Genomic DNA, 24,623 nt, shown 5'->3' on the forward strand with positions numbered 1-24,623 from the left:
GCTCTGTCACCATGCCATCAACTGCAAATACTGGGACAGATTTTTATGGTGAGAAATGAATAGGAATGTGCAGAGGAATTGCTCTTTTGCAATCAGATGAATTGCCAGGGATTGCAGGAGGGGACTGCCAAATGCTTTTGGTAGCTGCAGGACTCGCTTCCTTCCCTCCTTCAAGGAGATTTTTCCAGGTTTCTGTGAATCCAGAATTCCATGGGCTACTATTGGGTGATGTCAAGTGATGTAAGTAACAAAGCATGGCAGAAGGAGTAATGGCCAGCAGAACCAAGGTGGCTAATAGAGCAGGCTGCAGAACACTACAGTGTTGAAGAAGCTGCTCAATGTCAGTCCCAGCAGGCAGTGCAGCTGCTAGCATGCCTTGGCTGATGGACTTACCGAGCACTGGCCAGCCATACACAGCCACCTCTCATGAATTGCAAGAGCTCAAGCTGATGGATTGACAATTGGAGCTGACATCTCTTGCTGTTCTCTTCTCTTTGTCTTTATTTCTAGATCCCCAGGAAAACAGTGTATGACCAGCTAAATCACATCCTGGTTTCTGATGACCAGCTGCCAGAAAACATTATTCTTGTCAATACTTCTGACTGGCAAGGCCAGGTAAAGGCAGGAGACGTTACCTGAAGCACAGTTCTCCCTCACTGTTCCTCCTCAGGAGTGGACAGGCCTTGAGCTCTACCACTAACCAAGTAGGTTCCACTGCTTGGTTGGAAGAGCAGAGGTGGTGTGTGGTGGCTGGCAGCATACTGAGTGTTCAGTGCCTGCAGACTGATTTGCTTTGACCAGGAGGTGCTGTGGATCCTGCAAAGCTTTGCCTCCCTCAGTCCTTCCATGGAGGTTTTTTTCTCTTCTACAAAATACCTACGACATACTATTCCTTCTGGTTAGCAGTATGCTGAGGATGGCTAGACTCTTGCACTGGCACCTCCTTCTTCCCTGTGGCAAACTGGGACAGAAGAAGCAGGGAGGATTGGTCTGTGGTTTAGGCTGAGATTTCTAGGGACAGGGTGGAGAACACAGGAGAAAACGTTTCAGGTCAGCTCTGTTGCCTTGCATTCACCCTTTACAGTACCCTGAGTAACAGCTGTGTTAAGGAAAACCCTGAGCAGTGCTTTCTTACACTGTCATCATGGGTTGGTTTGCTATGGTTTTGGGACAAATTTTGCTCCTTTCAGAGCACGAGTCTGAGAAAGCAATACAATATGTGTGGAAGAGGACCAACAAGCTTGTGCTGGATGACTGCTGCCTGTAGAACTTGTGCCAGGCTCAGGGAATTACTTTCTCTGTTTTGGCTTTCTACTTCTGGAAGAGTTGGTGTCACAGTTTCTGAGAGAGCAAAAATACCAGCTGAGGGACTAGCTGCAGCTTCCCTGTTCTTGGAAGACAGAGAAATGCCTTCTAGAGGTGGACAGAAAGCATTATAGGTCATTTTCTGGTAGCTTTAGGATCTTGTGCCTGCAGTATCAGAGCAAATGAAGACAGCATTGGTTGGGGTGTAGTAGATGGGTGGTGCAGATTTGAAAGTGTGAGATAATTGCTGAGTCCCCTCAGCATTCTGTCTGTATACCCCAGGTGTGAGTTGTTTCCTGTTAGCTGCATGGAGAGGAAAGAGTCCCTCATGAGGAACACATGTTGGTAGCACCCTTCTCTTTGTTACTGTTGGGGTGTGGGCAGAACATTGCATTTCTTGAAGGCCTTTTGAAATCAGAGATGCAACTGCAGTTCCAGAAGCAGGTGAGTAGGTAGCATTTGCTCTTACCTAGTGCCATCTGCTAGGCTGAAGGCCTTCTGCTGCTGCTGCCCTGCTCTCTGAGGCCATAAACCCCCTGCTGTTCTGGAGTTGTCATTGCTGTGTTTTCGATGCAGTGCTGGTGTTTGTCAAGAAGGTGCAGTGGTTCCATTTTTCTGGAGGAAGAGCTTTCCTTTGGCACAAGGATGAGGTATTTGGCAACTAGCCCCATCACTTACAAACTGGGCGTGGGGAGAGTGCCCACACTTGGGTGTGAGAATACCTAGGAGGCTGGGGAAGGCAGGTTTTCTTCTTGTGACAAACTGTGCCTAAAAGCACTGTGAAATGTTCTGTTCTCTCCTCAGTACCTGTCAGATGTCTTACAAAAGCACACCCTGCCAGTAGTCTGCACATGCTCCTCAGCCGACATTCAGGCAGCTTTCAGCACTATTGTCTCCAGGATACAGAGATAGTAAGTTCTCACCTTGCTTGTGTCGTTTGAGTCTCAGCTCTAAAAACCTCTCAGCACCTGTGTCCTCCCTTCCAGTGCTTCTCCCCAGTTAGTCTCCTGAGGTGGGAGCTGTGTAGCTCTTCAGCACTCAGCAGCGCTGCAGAGTTGTTGCTGTTCTGCCATGTGTCTGTGGGTACAAAATCTCTTTTCATCCACACCACTGATCTTTAAAAGATTCTGCTTTGGAGACTGCCTCATAGGTCAGATCTAATAACCAGCAAATCGTGCAAAGCTAATGGGTTTTTAAATAGTTCCTGTCCCCCCCACCCTGCTCCAGTAATTCCCAGATTAATTCCTCAAGACATTCCTTTAGTACTTACCGAAGGCTGTGGGTATCTCTAGATCTCTGATACAGCAGTTAGCTGAGGTAGATACATCCTAACCTAGACAGCTGAGTACAGCCCTTTAGGTTATCAAAAGATGTGAAAGAAGGATCAAGGAGACCAATGAAGAAAATACTGAACAATAATGTTTTAAGCTACTGATAATTATAGTGATACTGTCTTGTGTTTTGAATGAGCTCTCCTCTGACTTTTTATTTTTAGCTTGTTCTGCACTTGCTGGATGGCAGCACTAGTATAAATATGTTTCCTTTTTTTTTTTCTTTCCTGTCTAGCTGTAACTGCAATTCACAGCCTCCAAACCCAATTAAAATTGCCGTGGCTGGAGCCCAGAATTACCTCAGTGCTGTCTTGAGGCTCTTTGTAGAGCAGCTGTCTCACAAAACCCCAGACTGGCTTGGCTACATGAGGTTTCTGATCATCCCTTTAGGTAAATGAGGCAAAATTTCTCTTCCTAGAGAGATGAATGGCTTAAATGTGATGTGTTCCCTCAGGAGGAGCCCTCTTGGAAGCTTGGGCTGGGTGGATGGCAGGTAAAGGAGGCAAACGTCAGGCTGCTGTAGCACTGTGCAACGTTGCTCTTGCCTGAGTGGAGTTCATCTTTACAGTCTGGATGCCAAAGTCTGCTTGTAAAACCTCCTTTTGAAGCAAGGGGTTGACTACTTCATCCCCCATCCAGGGGGACTCTTACTTATCTTTTTGTCATGGTAGAGCGAATGCATAGAATAATATTCTGTAAGCCCTTTCCATGGTGGAAATCTTCAATACATTGGGCACTGTGTTTCCCTAAGCAATAGCTGTTCTGGCCTCTCTGAGGCTGACACACAAAATGTTTATGGAGGAGGCTGGGGTGAATTTTTTTGAAGTCTCTGCAACTGCTGAGAGTTTAAATTATTCAAATTATATGGATCTTTTGACCTTTCCTTTATGTGCTGTTGTGCTTGGATTTTCCCCTCAGTTTTCCAACACCTTACCTCCGCCCTTCCAACAGCTCAACAGTCTGCCTGATGGGAAGGTTACCCAGCTTGGAATGCTTGTGCTGGGGCAAGTAGAATGGACTGATAAATAACATCAGGGATCTTAGAGCCAGAAACATGAGGAATGTGGTAGCAGTGAGGCCTGGGAAGACAGGCAGTCCCTTCTGCATGTGTGCAGGGGCATCTGTTGGTGTTGTAAGGATGTGATGGCAAAAGCTTCTCTGGTCCAAGGCTTGGCTTGTGTGATCAGGGCACTTGTATGAACAGGCAAAAGTAAATTTGAAAAGCACTTTTTGCTGGTATTTTCTGGCCTTCAAGGGTTTGGACCAGCTGACGGTAGTTGCTGCAGGAGTCAGAAGCTGCTGCCCCACATCAGTGGAGTTAGGCTGTCAGTTCAGTGGTGCCATTTGCAGAAGTCCATGAAAAAGACAGAGGAGGAGAGATCCTTTTGTAAGGCAAGCATTTAGTTTCCAAAGTGGTTGGCAGGAAGAGGAGAGATAGCCCTTTAGGGGGTAAAAACAAGGAAAAAAGAATTCTGCAAGGTTAAATGTGCTTTGAATTGAGAGTCTGTGTGACTGAGAACTTTGGTCCTCACAAGCTGACTGTCTCCTGGCCTCAGAAGAAGAATTTTTCTGTCTTGCAATTTTGAATGACCTGAAAATATTCTCAATACAAAAAGTGTGGGTTTGGGTGTTTGTTTGTTTGTTTGTTTTTTTTTAATATCAAAACTTTCTTTGGTAATTGAAACAAAAGAACAAAGCACTTTGGTAATGTAACTGCTTCAGAACTCTGAAGACTTTTTAAATGCACTTTAAATATAGAGAGTTTCCTAACAGGGCCTTTTCCATAGAAGTCTGCAGTGTTTCCTGATCGGATCAAGGGCTTATTCCTGGCCAGCTTTCTGGCAGTTCATTAAAGTGATTGAGGAGCAGCCTCTCTTTTCTGACAACTGAAAAAGCACCAAAGACAGAATGGTGACTGTGCCATAAATGTCTTAAAGAAAAAGTCTTTCTGCTGTTAGCAGGACCTTCAAAGTGGGAATGGTGGAGTTTTTTTCTAAGATTTATCTTCTTGGTCCACTAACTAGACACTGCAGTGACAGAAGAGTCAACCTACAGTGGTTTGTTAACAGTGAGAAATGCTTAGTGAGCATCCATACTGGGAGATTCAGTCCTTCTGATTCCATAGTTGAAAGAGTCTTTTGATGTCCAAATCTGTGTGTGAACAACAGAAATCTGGCAAATAGAAAGAAAAAAAAAAAAGGCTGGGAATTATTTTGGCTATTTGAGGTTTATTTTAGCATTTTGTTTTAGCTCCTATGGATAGAATATGTTGGGAGACCTACTTAGTGCTTGTTTCCAACTGCATCTGCCGTGTGCAGTGTGCTTTCTCAGCACGTGGAAAAGCTTCTCCAGTCCATGGTGCAGAGTCCTTCCATTTGTGCTGTTTAAAACTCCACTGCAAAAGAAATGATGAGTCTAAAGTAGCTGTGATCAGGAGGATCCAGGAAAGAACTTAAGCCTCAGTCTCTAATGACTGCTGGAGCTGGGGGTGTTCAGCCTGGAGAAGAGGAGGCTCTGGGGAGACCTAATAGCAACCTGCCAGTACCTGAAGGGGCTACAGGAAGGATGGAGAGAGACTGTTTGCAAAGGGCTGCAGGGACAGGACCAGGAACAGTGGCTTCAAACTAGAGCAGGGCAGATTTAGATTGGATATCAGGAAGAAGTTCTTGACTATGAGGGTGGTGGAACACTGAAACAGGTTGTCCAGGGAGGTGGTTGGGGCCCCATCCCTGGGGATATTCAATGTGAGGATGGACAGGGCTCTGGGCATCCTGATCTAGTGGAGGATGTCCCTGCTGACTGCAAAGGGCGTTGGACTGAATGAGCTTTGGAGGTCCCTTCCAACCCAGACCATTTTATGGTTCTATGACACCCAGGGGTTGCTCAGAGAGACCTTCTGCTTGACCCTTCCTTGGAAGTTTGGAAATTGGCACTGGTTTGGAGGGCTGAGAAAAGACAGTGGGTGTTTTCCACTGTGAGCTTTACTGGAGGATGGTGACTAGGGCTTTCTTGGAAGGAGTTGTCGGGTTACCAGTTACCAGCTGATGACTCAGCTGTTGCAGTCTCTAGAAGTGTGGCTTGATGTAAGAATTCGGTATGCAGGAAGGATAAAAATAAGCTGATTAAGAGGAACTGTGGGACCACTTCATGGCTGGTTGTAAATGTACGCACTCATGCTGAGCATGACTTATCTCCTGTGTTGGAAGATTGGAGAAGTACTTTCTAGAGAACACTGTCTGGTTTTGGACTGCCTGTGGCCTAAAATGAAGGCCACAGGGCAGAGTTGGTCATGAAAATGCCTTCCCTCTCCTGCCCAGTAGAAGTACGAAGTCAGGTTTCCATCCAGAGTTGCTAGCTGGAGGCTGGGCACACAAAACTTTCTTGAGGAAGTCTTTCCATGCTCATAGAGCAACTATAAGGCTTTGCTAGAGCAACCAGGGACCTGTTGCATATGCCAGCATTCACTGAAGACTGTAATCCTTGGACTCTGCCTTCTGGATTTAATTACAGCTTGTTTATTGAACTTACAGCCCTTCTCCACCGACTAAACAATCCTCCTGGGGTTGTTTTTTCCTGGTTGGGGAGAATTTTCTCTTCTCAGTACTGCAAAACAGCTGTGGTGTGTGAATGGTGTTTGGAGGAAGGAGTCCGACTCCTTGGGGCAGAGATGACCTGGATGTGGTGCACACAATGCAGCCTGTGGGCTAGGAAGGTCTGCTGGGGAAGCCACTTGCAAAACTGAGAGGCTGAGGTGGAAAGCCATAGAACCTCTGTCCTCCAAATAATTTATTTCTTCAGCAGTTTCCCCATCCAGTTTTCCTTGGCCTTCAAAAATTTAGTTTGGCCAGGTGAGGAAGGGGGAGGTGTCAGAGAAAGGTACCAGTGGTATTAAAGCAGCCTCTCTGAAGAGATAAAGTGGAGTAAATTAATTGGTTATAATTGAAGACATTGATTTCTGGGGTGTCTAGTATGGTTTTGGGTTTGGAATTGAATTTCTTACAGATAAAACACACATCTTCAGGGCTGGGAAGAACAACTGTCGTGTTTTCCTTCCTTTCTTAGGCTCTCATCCAGTGGCCAAGTATCTGGGGTCTGTAGATTATAGATACAACAACTTCTTCCAAGATCTAGCCTGGAGAGACCTGTTCAACAAACTTGAAGCACAGACCACTGGTAAGACCACCTGTCTGGCATGGAGGGCCTGCAGGAGGAATTTCAACAAAGGTCAAGTAAATACGAGAGGAAGCAGACAAATGTCCTCGTTCCTCTTTTCTTCTCACTCCACCACATTCCCTTTTCAGATGCTGACCTTTCTATGTCCTCCATGTGGTGGTTTGCAATCAGTTGTTGGCTCCCAGAGGCACTTAGCTGCCTCTGAGTCACTGTGTTTTTTACCTAGCTCTCAGCTTTGGTCTTTGATGGGGAGGTTTCACTACCCAGGTTAGTAGACCACTTTCTTTGGCCTTCGGAAGCTGTCCAGCCCTAAAGGATTTGGAAAACTGGAAACTGTGGGAAGCTTAACTTCTATTAGTTGTGCAAGAGCATGACCTTGATATTTCTGAAGCCTACTGGCAGGATCTTTCTCGTTATAAAAGAATTTTGTTCTTCACCAGGGCTGTAACATGTGGGAGCTGCCCTAGGTCAAACCAACAGGTTCCTGTTTAGATCTGAGTTTGTTTCAGGCCAGGATAAAAACCTTACAGTGTGCTGAAAGTACTAATTTGCTGAAACTAAAGTACTAATTTGCTCACAATCAATTAAAAGAGATTTCAGAACCTTAGGGCAACTGCTAAAGGGATCAGGAGCTCAAGTTGTGTTCTCCTCTATCCCTCTAACGTCAGTGATGGACAAGGGAATATATAGGAAGAGCCAAGAGGTCAATTCATGGCTCCGGGGCTGGTGTCATCGACAGGGCTTTGGGTTCTACAATCACAGCTCGGTTTACAAGGCACCAGAGCTGCAAACAACAAACGGGATGCACTTGTCCCAGAGGGGGAAAAGGATCCTGGGGCAGGAATTGGCAGGGCTCATTGATAGGGCTTTAAACTAGGTTTGAAGGGGGAAGGGGTTCATAGTCTCCTGCTGGCCAGTGACAAACAGAGGGGCAGCTCACCAGAGGCAGAGGGATGGAGAGCTAGTGAGGGCTCTCAACTTGCTGCCCTGAGGCAAGCCACGAATGATGCACCAAGACACTCTGTGGAAATCAAGGGGAGTTGGCACAAGAGGAGGACAGGGCCAGCCCAGCTGAAGGGCCTCTATGGAAATGCACACAGCTTGGGCAACAAACAGGATGAATTAAGGGCACTGTGCTGCTGGGATGCCATGACATAGTGGCTATTACTGACACTTGGTGGGATGATTCCCATGACTGGAATGTAGGGATAGGTGGGTACAAGCTCTTTAGGAAGGATAGGCAGGGAAGGAGAGGAGGAGGTGTTGCCCTCTGTGTCAGTGACCAGCTGGAGTCAGTGGAGCTCCACCTGGGGAAGGATGAAGAGCTGGTTGAGAGTGTATGGGTTAAAATTAAAGGCAAGACAGGGGAAGGAGATGTTACTGTAGGGGTCTGCCACAGGCCACCTGACCAGCAGAGCCAAGCAGATGGGGCCCTCCACAGGCCAATAGAAGCAGCTTCCAGGTCACAAGGCCTGGTCCTCATGGGGGATTTCAACCACCCTGACATCTGCTGGAGGGACAACACAGCAAGGCACCATCAATCCAGGATGTTCCTGGATTGCATAGATGACAACTTCCTCCTCCAAATGGTAGAGGAACCAACAAGAAAAGTGCTGTGCTGGACCTTGTTCTCACCAACAGGGAAGGGCTGGTGACCAATGTGAGGCTCAGAGACAGCCTTGGCTGCAGTGACCATGAAGTAGTTGAATTTAAGATCCTCAGGGCAACCAGGAGGACGTATTCTAAGCTTGCAACCCTGGACTTTAAGTGTGCAGACTTTGATCACTTCAGGCATCTGCTGGCCAAAGTGCTGTGGGACAAAGCCCTAGAGGGAAGAGGAGCCCAGGACAGCTGGGCAGTATTCAAGGACCACCTCCTCTGTGTCCAGGAGCAATGTATCCCAACAAAGAGAAAAGCAGGGAAGAATGCCAGGAGGCCTGCCTGGATGGGCAAGATGCTGCTGGACACACTATCACTTAAAAGGAAGCTCTACAAGGAGTGGAGGAAAGGACAGCTGGAATGGGGGTACATAAGGAAGCTGCCCAAGCAGCAAGAGCCCTGGTTAGGAAAGCCAAAGCACAGTTTGAATTGAATTTAGCCAGGGAGGTCAAAGGGAACAGTAAGAATTTCTACAGGTATGTTAATGGTAAAAAGAAGCCTAGGGAAGGTGTGGGCCCCCTCAGAAAGGAAACAGTGAAATGGTCACAAGTGACCTGGAAAAGGCTGAGGTTCTCAATGACTTCTTTACCTCAGTCTTCACTGCAAAGGCCTCCAGCCACACTCCTGGAACCCAGGGAGGTGGTTGGGGCCCCATCCCTGGAGGTGTTTAAGGCCAGGCTGGATGAGGCTCTGGCCAGCCTGATCTAGTGTGAGGTGTCCCTGCCCATGGCAGGGGGTTGGAACTGGATGATCCTTGTGGTCCCTTCCAACCCTGACTGATTCTATGATTCTATGAAAATACTAATGCTGACAATTTTTCCATCTGGCCTTCAAGAATGGAAAGAAACAGCAGAAAGGAGGATTTGCATCTGACATCTAGGCCTACATGAAGGCTTGACCTTGCCCAAGGAGTGATGCTGTCATGGCAGCATATCTCATACAGGAATTTCACAAGAAACCTGGGAGTTTTTGGAGCACTGTGAGGGTGGGGAAGTGTGGTTCTCCTATTGGACTTGCAGAATGCCTGCTGGAGGCTACCAGATTTCTTCTGAAAGTCATCTAACTGTTAGAGGAGAAGACAGGGTGAGACTTCTTCACAGGTGATTGTTCAGAGCTTTTTGCAACAGATGGGAACTTGGCTGAACAAAGCCTGCTCTGAAGGTGAAGGGAGCTCTCCTTGGAGTAGGAGGCTAGACTAGAGATGCCTTAGTGTGGCACTCAGCCTATACTTCCCCTTGATTCTAAGCTCATGGAAGAACAGGTGTCTGGAACTGGTTTCTTTTCATTCCTTGCTGCACTTGAAAAGGCAGACAGATGTAAATACAGACTTGATTTGTGTTTCTGAGGTAGAAATTCTTCATTAGCTATAGAAATCCAGCTCAAGAACCATATCTGTTCTTTAGCTGGTTACACTGCAGCCCTTATTTCTTTGCCTGCATGCTCTGAGGAAAACAGTGTCATTTCTGTGCTGTCCAGATCTTGTAGGTTCTCCATTTTCATCTGTGCAGTGAGAACTGCTTAGAAAACCCCCCTGATGGCATAAGAAGGTGTGGCAGAGAATCACAGCTTTTCACAGCTCTCTGTTCAGATGCAGAGTTTGGGTTAAAATGTACCTCAGGGTGTGGTGATGCCTGATGAAGGTGACTTGTGTTCCCTTCATCTCACAGTTGGAAGCTCTTTGCTTGGAACCCAAGCAATGCAGAAGGCATTTCAGTGATGTCTTCCTGTCAACTTGGATCAAACACACTCTCTTAGATCTGAAGTATCCTTGTTGCTGGACATGGGATCTTTGTGCTCTTCCTACCCTTGCATAGCTCTCAGGCTTTTCAGTTCACTCAGCAAAGCCATGAGCTCGTTAGGAAGTGGGGGAACTCAGATGCTGGTGGGAGCAGAGCGTCTCGCCCAGGCCCTGGAAGAGATGGCTTTGTACTTCCTTCAGCAGCTGTCTACAGGAGCCAAAAAGTCTAAAGCTGACTCTGGGCAAAGAAGAGCATTTTAACAAACACAAATGACCCACAACACTTCAGCCAGTAGTGCTGTGTACAGACATCTGCACCTTCCCACTGCTTGTGCCTTGGTGTTCTCATAGGAGGTTTGCTTACAGTGCTCTGGGGCAGGCTGCAGAGCTTCCTTGGGAAGATGCAGTTCACGTGCAGCTGGCTGGGTACCGTCAGCTGCTTGGCTGAGCGAAGGGAGGGCAATGCTGGTGGTGAACTGAGAAGCAACTGAAGTTATTTTCTCTCTTTGTTGTGTTGCAGTTTCAGAAGCTCCTGACGTTGTCTCCCGGATAACGCAGTACATAGCAGGGGCCAACTGTGCACACCAGTTGCCCATTGCTGAAGCAATGCTGACATACAAGCAGAAAAGGTATGTCACTGACCTAATACTGACCATCCAGAGCAAGCTTCAGACTGAAAGCCAAGTGCTTGTCTCATCTCATGTGCTAGCAGTCTTAAAATCACTCCAAACTGCAAACACCTTGGGAGCTTTCCAGTAGCCTGCACCCAGTGTCCTGCTTAGGTACCAGTGAGTCTGCAGCAGTGTGGTTGCTGTAAACACAGAGATATGAAAGGTTTGGGGAATTGAGGGCTAGGCAGGGTAGGGATGGACAGATTGTAGCTGCTTAGAGTCCAGAGATCTCATACTGCAGAGACCTTAGATGCATAAGACTGGCCTGTGACATTGACAGTTCCCCCCCAGAGTACCTTCCATGAGACCTGGATGTTTTATATCAGTGTTGAATGAACTGAAACCCTTTCTTTTTGGAGGGTAAATAGCAAAGCTGTTCACGGGAGAGTCAAAATCCTCCTTGACTGGCAGTTGCAGGCTACCAGGTCTCCTATTGGGGAAGGCTGACATTCACCAGGACTTATTTCAACTTATCTTGAGGGGTAAGCAGCCCGTAGGAAGGATGGCTAGGGTCTGAGAACAAGATTCAGAAGTTTGTAGAGCCTCATGTGACCATGATCCAGGAAGAAGAGTGTCACTGAAGGGTAGTGATGCATTGTTTCTGGTGCACAGAGAGTGATAGACTCCAACTCGCATCCCAGTTCCTGAGAGCAGGACAAACATTCAGCTGGTGGTTTTTCTCAGTTAGGGACTACAAATCTCTTATGAGGTGTGGATGATGTCAATTGTTAATTACTACCCTTCTTGTGTTACAGCTGACCTTTCTTTTTTGGCCCACTAACATCCCTCCTTGGTCCCTCTTTTGCATAAGAACTGGGAGGGATGAAAGCTGTGGGCAAGAGTGACTTTTTCCCCTCTTTTTGGAAAGACTCCTTGTGTGTTGCTTTACTATTCCTGTGTCTGCTCTGCATTGCTTTGTGGAAATGATGCAGTAAAATTTTAAGCCCATTCTTCAGGCACTCCTAGGGGAAAGTATGTCCAGCCTGACTAGTTCCTGAAAAATGATGACCTCTTCTCATGTATTTGTGAACTTCTCTAGTGTTAACCTGGTAAAGGTGAGGTTTGGACAGCCACAGGTTACTTGAAACATTGAACTTCAATCTTTTATTTTGTTGCTGTTTTTCTGTGTGTGAAGATCTAGGATAAGGAGTTTGGACACCCCTAGTGCAGTGTGAGCCCCTTCTGAGAGCTGCCTTTTTCTTTCTTGGCACCCTTCAGCAGCTGGCTTATGCACTGGTCTCCACTGCCTTCTCCATTCTGTTACAGGTTCATTTTTGTCATCAGAATCTGCACTACATTTGGTCTTAGCCCAAAAGGCTGAGAAAGCAGTTAGCACACATCATACTGAGTTTCTAATGTACCTAGAAAGGTCATTTTGGTACTTGTTAAAGAACATCTGGAACGTACTTCAGCAGCACACGGACTTAGCCCTCCCAGAAGTGTGCATGACCACTTTACCAAGCTGGTCTGACCCATTTGGATTTTAGGGATTTTGGACTTGATAGTGGCATGCCTGAAAGTATTAATAGGTTTATGTCAGGCTTAAACCCTGCAGAGGTTACTTGGAGGAGAGGTTGATGAGACTTAGGCATACTCATGCCCTTGGCTGCAGTTTCTTAGCATCTCTGTGTCTGCTTTAAAACTACTTCTACCTTGAGCTAAGTACCCCATGGGCAAACAGAGTGAACTAGAGGAGTAAGCTCTCCCTCACAGTGATGGGCAGGTATCTCCCCATGTGGCCATCCTCACAAATGCAGCCCTCTGACACTGGCAGCAAGCTGGGAAGGGTACTGTGAAAAGCCACACAGAAATTGTTTCCATTAGCACTATCTAAATGAATGCATCCATTTGTTGTAATTCTAATAACATATTTATCTTTTTCTTTGGTTGCTTTCTGAAAAAGGAAAAAGAGCTTTCATTTTGATTTTACCATAAGGTATTGATTCCTTTTAGGTTCCCTTTCCTATCTCCTGTCTCTTTTCCCCCACCAACTGGTCTTCTGTGCCTTGTTTAACAGTTCTTGCAGGTCTGGGAAGCACAGTGTGTGTTTTAGGTTAAATTCTGCTCGCTGCTTTGTGAAGCCATGGCACCTGCTGGCAGAAGGCATTATAGAAATGATTGCTCTGCCTTTGGACCACACCTATGGGTTCTCAGGATGTAGACTCAGTGGGAATGAAGGGGTTATTGAGAGAGTAGCTTTGAGCAGTAAACCATGGAGAAGGTAAGATACTGTTTTTGATTCCCTTTTTCCTAGCCGTCAGAGGATACAGTGTAGCTCTGAAAGGATAAGGACCAGGCAAAGGCTTTTCAAGTCTCATCTGTTGTAACTAGAGTGCTGTAGGTGGCACTCAGTAGCTCAGGGTGGGGTTCAGATGTGTAGCGTCCAAAGTGTAGACCAGCAAATGTTCTCCCTGTAATCAAAAAATGGAGGACTAGTCTGTTACTGGCAGGCTAGCTCAAATGTAAGGGACTTAGCTGAGCTTAAGAAAGAGGAGACAGATAGATGCTAGCAGCAGAGTTGTGCTCTCTGAGCTACCTCCAAGACCGCCTTGCCCTACAGGGTCCCCTGCTTCCAATCATGTGATTACTGGCTGTTGTTTGTTTTGTCCTCAGTTCACAAAGTTACTGCAACTCCCTCTCACTCAAGGCCAGAGGTGAATGGCTTCTCCAGGGCCAGCTCTCAAGGCAGTGGTCCATGTAGAAACAGCAGCACTACCTACAAATTCCTGACGAGAGCAATCTCCCAGTACCATAGCATCTGCTCTGTTAAACAAGCCCTAGCCCTGCAAGGAGAGCCAGGCCAGGCTTTAGGACATAGCTGTCTGTGATGAGCTGCTTTGTAACTCTCTTGCCAGCTAATCCCTATCTAACCTACCTCTGCTGTCCTTCCTGTGCCCTGTTCTGTCTGTCATGGCGAGGGGTTGGCGCATGTGCTGCCTGTGGTGGACTGCAACGGTGCGAGAGCTTTGTCCCCTTCTCTGGGAGTACTGCTGACCCTACCTGAGATGAAGGGGGCTGGTAGTGAGGGAGGGGTGCAGGAAGGAAGCCAGCTGCCATTTCAGCTCCTCTGTGTTACACTGGGTGACTGACTTCCTGAGCACTGGGACGGTTAATGGATGCTGAGTTGTCAAGAAACACTGCAGTCCAGGCAGCATCTGGGGAGCTGAGGCCATGGTGGCAGAGCTGTACCTCTCACTAGGAGGGGTGCATCATCCATGTGGAGACCTCTCTGCATTGCTGTCTTGAGTGAAACCTGATGGCATTTGAGATCTGAGATTCGACAGACACTCGTTCCCCGTGTAGCTGGATCGCTCAGCAGTTCTGTGACCTTGGGCTGGTGTCACCCACTGTAATTCAGTGTCCAGCACGGCTCATGACATGTGGCTTCTGGACAGCCCCCCACACACACACCTCTGGGGAGCAGCTTGGCTGTTGGAAATACAAGCATTGCTCGCTTCTCAGGATGAAGGCTGAGTCATTTCCTACCTAGGTACACCTTGGCTAAAAGCTCTGTGTTCTTGTATGTTGTACAGCACCTCCCCAGCCCTTGCTCCCTGGAGTACAAGTGCCTTAGATTGGAGATTCCTGAGTGCTAGGGTGCAGAGGTAATGCTGTTTGCTGCCTGCTGTGTCTCTCTGAGCCTCCACAGGGCAGTGGCTTGGCAGAGCCCATTTCTCTGAGTCTCCTTCTAAAACACACCCTGCAGCAGCTGCTGAATGTGAAGACAGGTGGTAAAGATGGAGCCAGTCCCACCTCTGGCTCAGCAATGCCCATGGCAGAAATGTTAACAGGAATTTCTTTGTGCCCCTTATCCAGAGCAGTGCAGCAGAGTCAAGGCCCAGGAAATGCTGGGTGTCCTGTTGAGATTGTCCAGCCTGCTGCAGGAGTATGAGGGGTGCTGGATGGGTGTTCCACAGGGAAGCAGAGAGGTGACTCATCTGATGTGTCTTGTGGACTTGGAATTGCTTTGTCCCTTTGTTTGATTTGACCTGGAGACTTGGTGGAACAGGGCCAGTGTTAACCAGCAGCCAGCTACAGTTGCCCTGTGGGCTTCTTACCAGAGATGAACCTTGGAGAGTCAGTGGTGGTGCTTGGCCTGAGATAGCTTAGAGGCTTGTTAGTCCTGCAGTAATGAAAGTCCTCTCTTTCCTGTTGCCCCCTGCAAGTCTTGTCTGTAGTAGTGCCTGAGACCTGCTAGGAAATCACAGGTGTTTGGCTTCATTTGAACCTGTTTTGGGATGCTTAAAACCTTCCCCACAGGCTAACGACTGGCATGACTGCCCTATGGGACGATCTGGTCCCTCTTACTGTGACAACTGACAGCTTTGTAGCTTACTCCACCCCTTTGTCAGGGGGGTGACTCCTGATGATGTGGCATCCTCTCCTTCCTGAGAGTCCTAAATCTTATAAATCTGGCTATATGTCTTTGTTCAAGCTGAATTCATTTCTTGGGCTGGGGAGGGAGCTTGCAAGTCCATTTCTGGACAGTTTCCTTTGAATGACTGACTGCAGGTAGATGGATTTTGCCCAGGCAATACCTGTAATTGGACAACTCCCTGTTCCCGATGAAGATTTTCTTTTGAGCCTCTCTGCATAGGTCTGGTTTGTGTTTTGGGGTTGTTGTTGTTTTTTTTTTTTTTTTTCCTCCAGAATTTGGGAATTACTGATTTATCTTGAGCAGAGATAAAGTATCCATAACATGGTTAAAAATCCCAAACCAGGATCAGGTCTGACTTTAAATTAGAGCTGAGATGCCAGGGCCTTCAGAAGCCCTGTGTGGGTAAAGCCAGTGCTTTGCACATCACCATGGAGGATAAAGCCTCTGCAGCCTGGGAAACCCAGGCAATGAAGGGGAGCTATCTTTTATAGGCACAGGGGGTGTTGTAGTGGCAGGGCTGTGGGAAGAGGAGTAGGAGAAACTGCTATCAGGGTGAAAGGATTCTGGATGAATATTTGGGATCCTGAACGACAAGAATCAGGAATCAGTGTGGAAGAGGAGAACGAGCAGGGTCATCTCATCTTTGGTTTCATCCAAACGAAGAGCAGCTGTTGTGATAAGCTGCATTTTTGGAGGCACGTGTGCAAGATCACAGTTCCCAGGAGGACATGATGGGACTCCCCAGGCTGAGCTGAAATCCAGCTGGATGGCTTCAGGAACAGCCTGTGCATCGTTGAGAGCTGCAATAAATGGTGACCCAAGCAAATGATTACTTTGGAATTGTGCCAGACCTCTCCTCAGTGGGAGTCTGAGCTCCCAGGAGGAACAAGAATGAGTTTTCTGCTGGAGTTGGGCTGGGATTGTTTCTTGAGAGCTTGGAGCAAAGCCATCCGTCTGGATGATGAGGTGACTACCCTGTTCCTCTCGCTTGGCCAGCAGGACTCACTTCTGCCTACTTCTCAGCTGAAGAGAAGAAAGCTGAGCCTCTGTTCTGTGATTCTCCCATCTCTGTGGGTTTCTGGTTTCCCTTTGTGAACTGGAGATGGAAATACCATGTTCTAAGGGGAACCTACAGCCTTGTTTGAAAAGATGTGACCTTTCTGCCTGCCAACGCAGGATCAGGAACTTCGTCAATTTATTGTGTGCTTTTAGGGGGAGGAAGAAGGTGCAACACCTGGGGCTGGGAGGTAGGAAGAGGGAACAAGGCCCCTGGCTTTTCCTTGGAGATGGATAAGCACAGCTGAGCCAGAGAGGCTATTTGCAGAAGCACACTCTGGGAGCAGGAGGGAGCTCTGGCTGAGTCATGTTCTCTACAGTTTTGTGCCATTCTTTTCACAGGGCTTAGAGGAAGCTGTCCAGCCCGTGCTAATCACACAGTCGTTGGCAACCTTTGTGCATTTGGTGCATTTCAGATGTGTGCCTGGAAAGAGCACAGAAACGCCTGCTTTGCTTTCCTGGAGTGTGTGTGCTGCACCTGGCAATATTCTGGGGGGAGGCAATGCTGAATGGTTTTCCCCTGAACATTGTGCTGAGAGGGGAAAAAACAGACGAGAAACATGAGAAATCTCAATGTTTGTCTGCTTCCTACCTGTTTCCTGTGCCTGACCACTGAGAGACATTGTGTGTCTTGCCTGTGCAGTCACTTCTGCTGCTGAGTTGTGATTCTTCTGAGCGTGTGCACATGGTGCTGCAGTCCTTTCCTCACCCTATGGGTCCATCTTCATCTCTGTCACCCTTGAAGGAAGCAGTGGCTCTGCAGGCTCTCCCAGCCTGCCTTCCTCCTCATTCAGGTCTTTCCCCTTTTTTGTCTTTCTGGAGTCTCTCCCTGATTCCTGCTAGGTGTGACCATGGCATTCATTGCTGGGCCTTCTCCACCCTCTGGCTTCTGAGTGCTGGGCAGGGCCAGAGCAGGGGGAGGCGATGCCTTCCTGCTGTCCAGACGTGTACAGTGTCATCTCCAGGTGTTGCTGGGGCACAGTGTGCTTTGTGTTCACTTGGTTTGGTTGTTTGCTGTTCCGGAGTCGGTGTCCTGCGCTGCCCGGCGTCCCCAGGCTGGCAGCAGCAGGGAGCCCGCGGGCACGGGGTGTGTGTGGGGGTGTGTGTGCCCAGTGGCTGGTGCTGTCCGAGTAACCACGTGTCACGGCTTGTAACCCCCGTGGCAGGCTAACTGCTGTAGGGTGCCAGGATGTGCAGGGTATGGCACACGGCTGCGCAGGTGGGACGCAGGAAGGCCGTGCCTGCGGCGCCGCGGGGGTGAGTAAGTAACGCGCGGCTCTGCCCCGTGGTGTTGTGGTGGTGGCACAGATCCGTTCCCCTGCAGTAGGAGGCCGTGTGTCTGTGGTGACTGCCATGCCATCAAAGCATGTTTCTCTGTCCAGCGTGAGGGAGGGAGGAAGAGACCTTGCCGCCCCCCGCCCCAGCCCCCCGAGATGTGCCGCAGGCCGCCTGCTCTTCCCCACCCCTGCGGATTCTGAGCGTGCTGAGAGGAGACCTTGGACTGGCGCTTGCATACTCTCCGTCCCTGCTGCATGCTTGAATGCAACACATGAAGAGAGCAGCCTGTGGCAGCAAGCTGTTAATGACTCTTTTCTCTTTGCCTTTAGCCCTGACGAAGAATCCTCGCAGAAGTTCATTCCCTTTGTCGGGGTGAGTGTTGCATTAGTTATGTTGTCTCAGGCCAGCTGGGACACATCCACAGGTGTTAACCCAAACTTACCTGGTGGCTGAGGTAGAGCAGGAGGAGCACTGAGGTGCTCTGAGGTAAGCATGGGCATCACAACTGCCTGGTGCATAAGCAGACCTGTAAGGTCATGGAATCACCTGGTTGGAAAAGACTTTAAGGTCATTGAGCGCAGCCATAACCTAACATCTCTCTGTATGCAGCTGGTAGACCGTGTCCCTGAGCTCCTCATCCAAATGTCTTTTAAACCCCTTCAGGGATGGTGACTCCTCCACTTCCCTGGCCAGCCTATGCCAGTGCCAATGACCTTGTCAGTGAAGACATTTTTCCTAATGTCCAATCTAAACCTCCCCTGGTGCAGCTTGAGCTGCACCATTTCACTTGTTACCTGGGAGAAGAGGCCAGCCTCCACCTTGCTACGAGATCCCTCAACAAACTGCAGCCTGGATTTTGCCTTCCAGGCAGGTGGCTCTGGCTACCTCTCTGCTGTGTGCCAGCTAGCACTGAACGGGGCACCACCATGGCCTTGCTATTGTCTTGTTCATTCAGTGCAGAGAGGAAAGTGTGGTGCTGAGGTTCTCTGAGCTACACCCTGTGGATCAGGAAAGGCTGCAAGCCAAAGCACCTAGTTCACAGAATCACAGAATGTTAGAGGTTGGAAGGGACCTCCAGAGATCAAGTCCAACCCCCCGCCCTGCCAAAGCAGGGTCACCCAGGGCAGTCTACACAGGAATGCATCCAGCTGGGTTTGGAAAGCCTCCAGAGAAGGAGACTCCACAGCCCCCCTGGGCAGCCTGCTCCAGGGCTCTGTCACCCTCACTGTAAAGAAGTTTCTCCTCATATTGAGCTGAAACCTTCTCTGTTGCAGTCGGTACCTGTTGTACCACCACCCGAAAGAGCCTGGCCCCCTCCACTTGATGCCCAGCCCTCAGATGTTGATAGATGTCGATCAGATCCCCTCTCAGCTTTCTCCTCTCCAGACTAAACAGCCCCAGGGCTCTCAGTCTCTCTTCCTAGGGGAGGTGCTCGCGTTGGTGGAGAATTGCTGCTGGGCCATGTGCAGATAAAAGTGATGTGTCCCTGGAAATATCAGGGCTGTTCCAGACACTGCTCTGGGTGATTGATTTGGCCAGATTTGCTATTCCAGTGTCAGTCCTCTGTGTGCTTACTGTGAACAATCTCCAGTCCTCTTAATATCTCATCCATTCCTGGGAAGTGGAGGGTGCAGCCCACCAGGGAGAGCTTTTATACCAGTGTTGAGTCTGGGCCTGTGGCTGTTGAATGCATTTTATCATGTGAATTTGTACCTGGGATAGTAGCCTCTGGCTTTCCTCCTGTCTGTTAATTGTTCCCAGCTCAGGTGGCCAAGTGCAGAGTATCTTCTAGGCAGGACCATGTTTGTGCTTGTCAGTGTGTTGTGTGTCCTGTGTCCTTTTCCATCTTCACTCCCCTCAATTCACAGGCTTACAGGATGTTAGGGGTTGGAAGGGACCTCAGGAGATGGAGTCCAATCCCCCTGCCAGAGCAGGACCATAGAATCCAGCACAGGTCTCTCCAGAGCACATCCAGATGGGTGCAGAAAGTCTCCAGAGAAGGAGACTCCACAACCTCTCTGGGCAGCCTGTTCCAGTGCTCTGTGAGCCTCCCAGTGAAGAAGTTCCTCCTCATGTTGAGGTGGAACCTCCTGTGCTGGAGTTCATTGTTTTAGGTAACATTCACTAAGTTTTTAGGTACAGTTCATTAAGTTTTAGGTACAAAGTCATTGATCTGCAGCCAAAAGGATCTCTCTTGACTGCTCTTCACCTATTGGATGTCCTCTTTGCAGTTTTTACTGCTCTCTTGTACCTTCTTCCTTGCATGGTGGCTGTCTTGTTCTGCCTTCTCCGTGTCCAGCTGACTCGTGTGTGCTCCCGTGTGCGTCAGTGCCTCAGAACTAATCCGAAATCCCAAGGCATTTAAAGAGCTTAGTCTCTCTTGCCCTCAGGCTGACCCTGCTCTCACTCTGGTGTCTCTCAGGAGTGCAAGTCTCTCTCTGCAGTATTCCTGAGATGACAATCTGCTTTTTTTTATTGAAGATGTCTTCTGTGAAAGCAGAGGTGTGCCTTCTTGATTTGTTCCCTGCTGATGAACTTTCCTGTGGTCTTTGACCCTCCTACAAACTGGTGAAGAATTGCTGTTGTGAAACAGCTCTTTCACCTTTCTGAATAACATGAAAAGCCCAGAAGGGCTTGGAAGCTCCTGGACTCCTCTCACTGTGGCTGCCTGGCTCTGCAAAGCTTTTCTTTGGGGCTAACTTTGTTCAGTCTTATGTGCAAGCCAGTCGGGCATAGAATGTTTGTCCAGTTGTGGTCCTGACACTAGCAGGGCCTTGCCAGTCTGGATTTGATTGTCTGACAGTGGGAAGAGTGAACAGCTGTGTCGTGTGTACAGCACTGCCAACCTCCAGAAAACCTTGCCTTGAAGGCACAGAGTGACTTCCTGTGTCAACTGGTGGTGACAAGCAGATCAATACTGCTTATTCTTGCTTCTGAAGTGTGCCTGACACAGTGATTCCCCATGGGGCCCCTCTGAAGAGACTGTGAAAGGCTGGTTGCAGGTGTGTCACAAAGTCTGACACTGAACACGGGCACCAAAACTCTTTCCCTCAGCTGCAGCCTGCTTGGAGCTGTTGACAAGAGAAGAGAGGGAGCCAGCAAGGTTTGAGTTTGCCAGTCCTGATGTTGACTGCTTTCTGCTGGCTTTACGGTGCAAAAGCTGATGTCCTTCAGCTGGGTTGTGCAGCCTTTGGCCAAGAAGTGAGCAGGGCAGCAGTGTGCTGCTCAGCTGGGCCCTGAAGTGCTGGGAAGAGAGCCTCACGAAGGGGCCAGGGTGTGGTGGTGAGGCTGTCAGTTGCCAGGAGAGGCTGCAGGATGTGCCTCTTTCCTGAAGGAAGAGAAGGCTGGCTGCTGCAGCATTCCTGCATGGAGATGTTGGGAGCTCAGCCATTTCAAGTGCCTCAGTGAGTTGGAGGGAAGAGGAAGTGTTTAACCTTTCTCCCATGTGTCTGAACTGAAGCATCTGCAGTCAGCCAGCAAGGGGGAAGAGGCCAGAAGAGATTTCCTGTCTGGCTTGCAGATCAAGGTGGCTGTAGACACTTTCCTGTGTTGTGTTCTTCCCCTGACTCTTCTGCCTTTCCTCTTGCTCACAGCTAGCTCAGTCTGTGAAACATCCTCCTGGTGTTTAACGCAGCACAAATGGCTGCTGGACTCCAGAACCTGAGTTGTTGCCCTTTGGGTGAAGATTGGCCAAACTGAGCTGCAGCTGCCTTCTCCTGAGCCAGTGCTCCCTCAGGGAGCCTCTGCACACACTGCTGAGTCCATGATGGCTTTTCCAAGGCTGGAGCTAACAGAGAATCCACCAGAGAGCCTGCAGCTCTTCAAGACCTAGCATTGAGCATACAGCCCCTGCTCCAATATATACACAGTTTAGGCTTTTTTGCTTTCAATGATTAGCTGCCTTTTCTTGATCCCATAGCACAGAAATGTGCTCCCCAGGGATGTGGCCTCTAGATATGGTCATGTATGATCTTAAACAGCCTTTTGCTTTCCAACTAAATAGACTGCATGACGTTGGTTCTTGTTCTGCAGCAGCTTTTATTGACTTGAGATTCCTCTGCAGCTCTTTCCCAGTTGTCAACATTTACATTAGCAGCCCTAGATACAAGTTTCTTAAGGACCTTAAGAAGGGTCTCTACAGTGTTGAGAATAATGATCCCTGTGCACCACAGCAGTTTATCACTGCACAAGGTCCCTGCTTTTATTCCCCAAGGGTCATTTTATCTTCACAGACACTCTGTGTTCTTGGGAGCTTGTGTCTGTAGCAAGCTCTGCTCCAGTGGCATTGATCTTTAACCTAAACATAGGAGCTGGTGGTTGGCCATATCAGAACACATTTGTATCCTTACCTCAGTGCCACTGGGATTGTTCTGGGATTGTTCTGACCTGTCCATGTGGTGGTTTATCCATGTCTATGCCCAAAGGCTTTGCTAGAAGCTTTTTCATCTTTGCCAGACACTTCCCTTCTTTGGAGACTAGAAAACTACCCAGGGACTGCACTTCGTTGCTTTTGTGGCTTGCTGACAGACTCCAACTATGTTGCAGCCTAGAAGTGGCTGCACCTGTGGAAGCAATAGGCCTGTAATTAGCAGCTGTATCAAAGCAATGCTAAAAGGATATTCTTGTTCCTTTCTTCTCCCTGCCCTATTCCCACAGGTGTCACAGAGAGGCAATGTAGTTGCCATAGCTTGAGGGTGATGAGCTATTCAGAGCTGTGCAGGTCTGTAACAGTCCACAGGTCTGTGCTGTCTTCTGTATAGGTCAGGGAAGGGCTGTGAGCTGGCACTGCTTGGCTGGACACCTGCCCAGTTCTTGGAAGACTCCACTTGTTGCGGTACTTCAACACGACCCTGACTGCAGGGATGAGCTTAGTTTGGAGGTTGGGCTTCCTGAAGTTCAGAGGACTTCTGTTTCACAGAGCATTTCTGTTTTGCCCCCTCTAGGTGGTGAAGGTTGGAATAGTGGAACAGTCTTCTGCAACATCAGGTAACAAGCATCTCCAGTGTGGTTTCTGTGTCATGCAGGTGGTGGGAGCCTGACTTCACAGGCTGAATGAATTTTGCTGATGGCTTGGAGTTTCATAAGGTGGAACTGGATTTTGTTAGCTGCCAGTTCTGCTGCTTCCACTCCCAGCAGCTGTCTGCAGAAACAGACAGACTCTCTCTTTTGAAAGGGGCCCTTTTTCTTGTCTTTTTACAAGGAGCTTCAGGCCTGCTGAAATCCCCCACACCCTCCTCCAGGGAAGCTCCAGTCATATGTGCAAACACCTGCTTTCCCTGGATGTGTTCGCAGGGGGATGCATTCACTGCTGTGGCTGAGGTTCCTGCTCCAAACTGGGGAGGCAGCTCATCAGAAGTTCATGGCAGTCTCCCTGCACTGGGCTCAGCTGACTGAAAGAATCAGTCTCCAACATGTGCCTGACCCTGGAAACTCCAGGACAGGCAACCAGTTTGCCAGTCTGACAACAGACTGAGCCCCTGTGTGTTTAATGAGGAGGTGCAAAGCTGAGTTTCACCACATTGCCTGCTTTAGACACAGGGAGATTGGGTGGTGCTATTACAGCAATAGGAACTTGTTTTCTCCTCCATATGCACTACTCATAAGGAATATTTTTCCTTGTTGTTGGGATTGTTTTGTGTGTTGCTTCACTGTTAAACCCAGAGTCCTGGGGCCTGGGCTACACAGATCTGTGTGTGGAGGCAGCCCTCCTGTGGGTCACTCCTTGCTAACACAGTGCTCCCACTGTGCTAAAGGGCCCACATGGGAAGGGGTTGATGCTTTGGTGGTGGAGGCAGGGTGAATGGGGAGATCCCTGATCAGCCCAGAGGTATTGGATTCTCCAAGAGTCTCAGCATTGTGCTGCCCTGCAGTAGTTGCAAGTGGAGATTGCCCAGCAGAGGTCAGTGGGCTAGACTCTGACTGTGCTGGAGCTCAAAATCAGCTGGGAGCAAAGCCTAGGAAGGCAGGTGCCAGATGGGGAGCCCAGAGGAGTGTGAATGTCTGTGAAAGTGCTGTGGTTGGAGTGTGAGGCAGTCAGGCCTGATGGACTGGTTGATCTCTGGACTGAATCTGACCCAAACCTGTGCAGCAGCAGCCTGGGCAAAGGGAGCTGTGCCAGCATGTGTGTGCTGGGCTGGGAGACAAACCTAGACAAACATTCTGTCCTCTCTTCTGCAAGGTGACTCTGATGATGCAGCTCCCTCAAGCTCCAGTGTCCTTTCTTCTACTCCACCTTCTGTGTCTCCTGCTGTGAAGGAAGCCTCCCCCACGCCACCCTCCTCACCATCCGTCACAGGCAGCTTCTCGTCCTCCAGGTAGAGCATGTTTTGTCTCTGGACAGCTCCACTGGCTCTCTTATCTGATATGTGTGAGAGCAACACTCTTCTGAAAGAGAACCCACAGCTCTGCTTTCTTCCTCCTTAGCAAACACTCCAAGCTGTCACCTTGCCCCTTCACCTCTTTTTTCCCCTCTGGAGTGCCTGTGTCCTTGCCAGCTGACACAGAGCTAGGGAGGGCAGAGGGGATCTTGCACCCGGTGGGAAGATTGCACTTCCCAAGGACAGATACGTTGGGACTGGAAGGGGCAGCCTTGTTTCTGATAGCCTGGCAGAAACCCTGACTCTGAGTCATTGTGGCAGCCTTCTAAGGGAAGGTTTGTGTTCTCCATCTGCTGGTATTTTCCCTTGGAGACTGGATTCTCTTGGGGAGGTATGTAGGCAAAGACAACACTGCTAATACTCAGGAGTGCTAGCCTAGTCCCTCATGACTTGTGTTTTCAAAGACCAAGCCAGTGCAAGGTCAGAGTGACCCTGTGGAAAGAGAAGAGAGCAAGCTTGTCCTCTGTGAGGGGTGAGCTGATAGTTTAAGGTGGGGAGTGGAATTGTAGTTCCCATTCATGCATGTGCCTGAAAGCATAACAGAACAGCAGGCTGGTGCCAGCAGCAGCTGGGTGGCAGTGCAGAGAGCTGAGGGATGTGCAGGCTCTGGAGAGCAGAGCTGACTTCTGTGTGAGCTCTGTGGGCTTTCCAAAGTTG

General features: G+C 48.9%; 1 protein-coding gene across 1 annotated transcript in view; it reads left to right on the forward strand.

Moving 5' to 3' along the window:
- Nucleotides 1-24,623, forward strand: part of PACS2 (phosphofurin acidic cluster sorting protein 2) — an 86,208-nt gene that overhangs the window by 56,153 nt on the left and 5,432 nt on the right. The window contains exons 14-22 of the mRNA XM_054384109.1: nucleotides 511-615; nucleotides 2,110-2,216; nucleotides 2,872-3,026; nucleotides 6,699-6,809; nucleotides 10,727-10,835; nucleotides 12,781-12,813; nucleotides 17,919-17,961; nucleotides 22,533-22,575; nucleotides 23,768-23,903. Of these exons, the coding sequence (XP_054240084.1) occupies nucleotides 511-615; nucleotides 2,110-2,216; nucleotides 2,872-3,026; nucleotides 6,699-6,809; nucleotides 10,727-10,835; nucleotides 12,781-12,813; nucleotides 17,919-17,961; nucleotides 22,533-22,575; nucleotides 23,768-23,903 (842 nt within the window). The remainder of the gene's footprint in view (nucleotides 1-510; nucleotides 616-2,109; nucleotides 2,217-2,871; nucleotides 3,027-6,698; nucleotides 6,810-10,726; nucleotides 10,836-12,780; nucleotides 12,814-17,918; nucleotides 17,962-22,532; nucleotides 22,576-23,767; nucleotides 23,904-24,623) is intronic.

The sequence above is a fragment of the Indicator indicator genome, chromosome 10 (genome assembly GCF_027791375.1).
Source record: "Indicator indicator isolate 239-I01 chromosome 10, UM_Iind_1.1, whole genome shotgun sequence".
In the NCBI taxonomy this organism is placed as follows: domain Eukaryota; kingdom Metazoa; phylum Chordata; class Aves; order Piciformes; family Indicatoridae; genus Indicator; species Indicator indicator.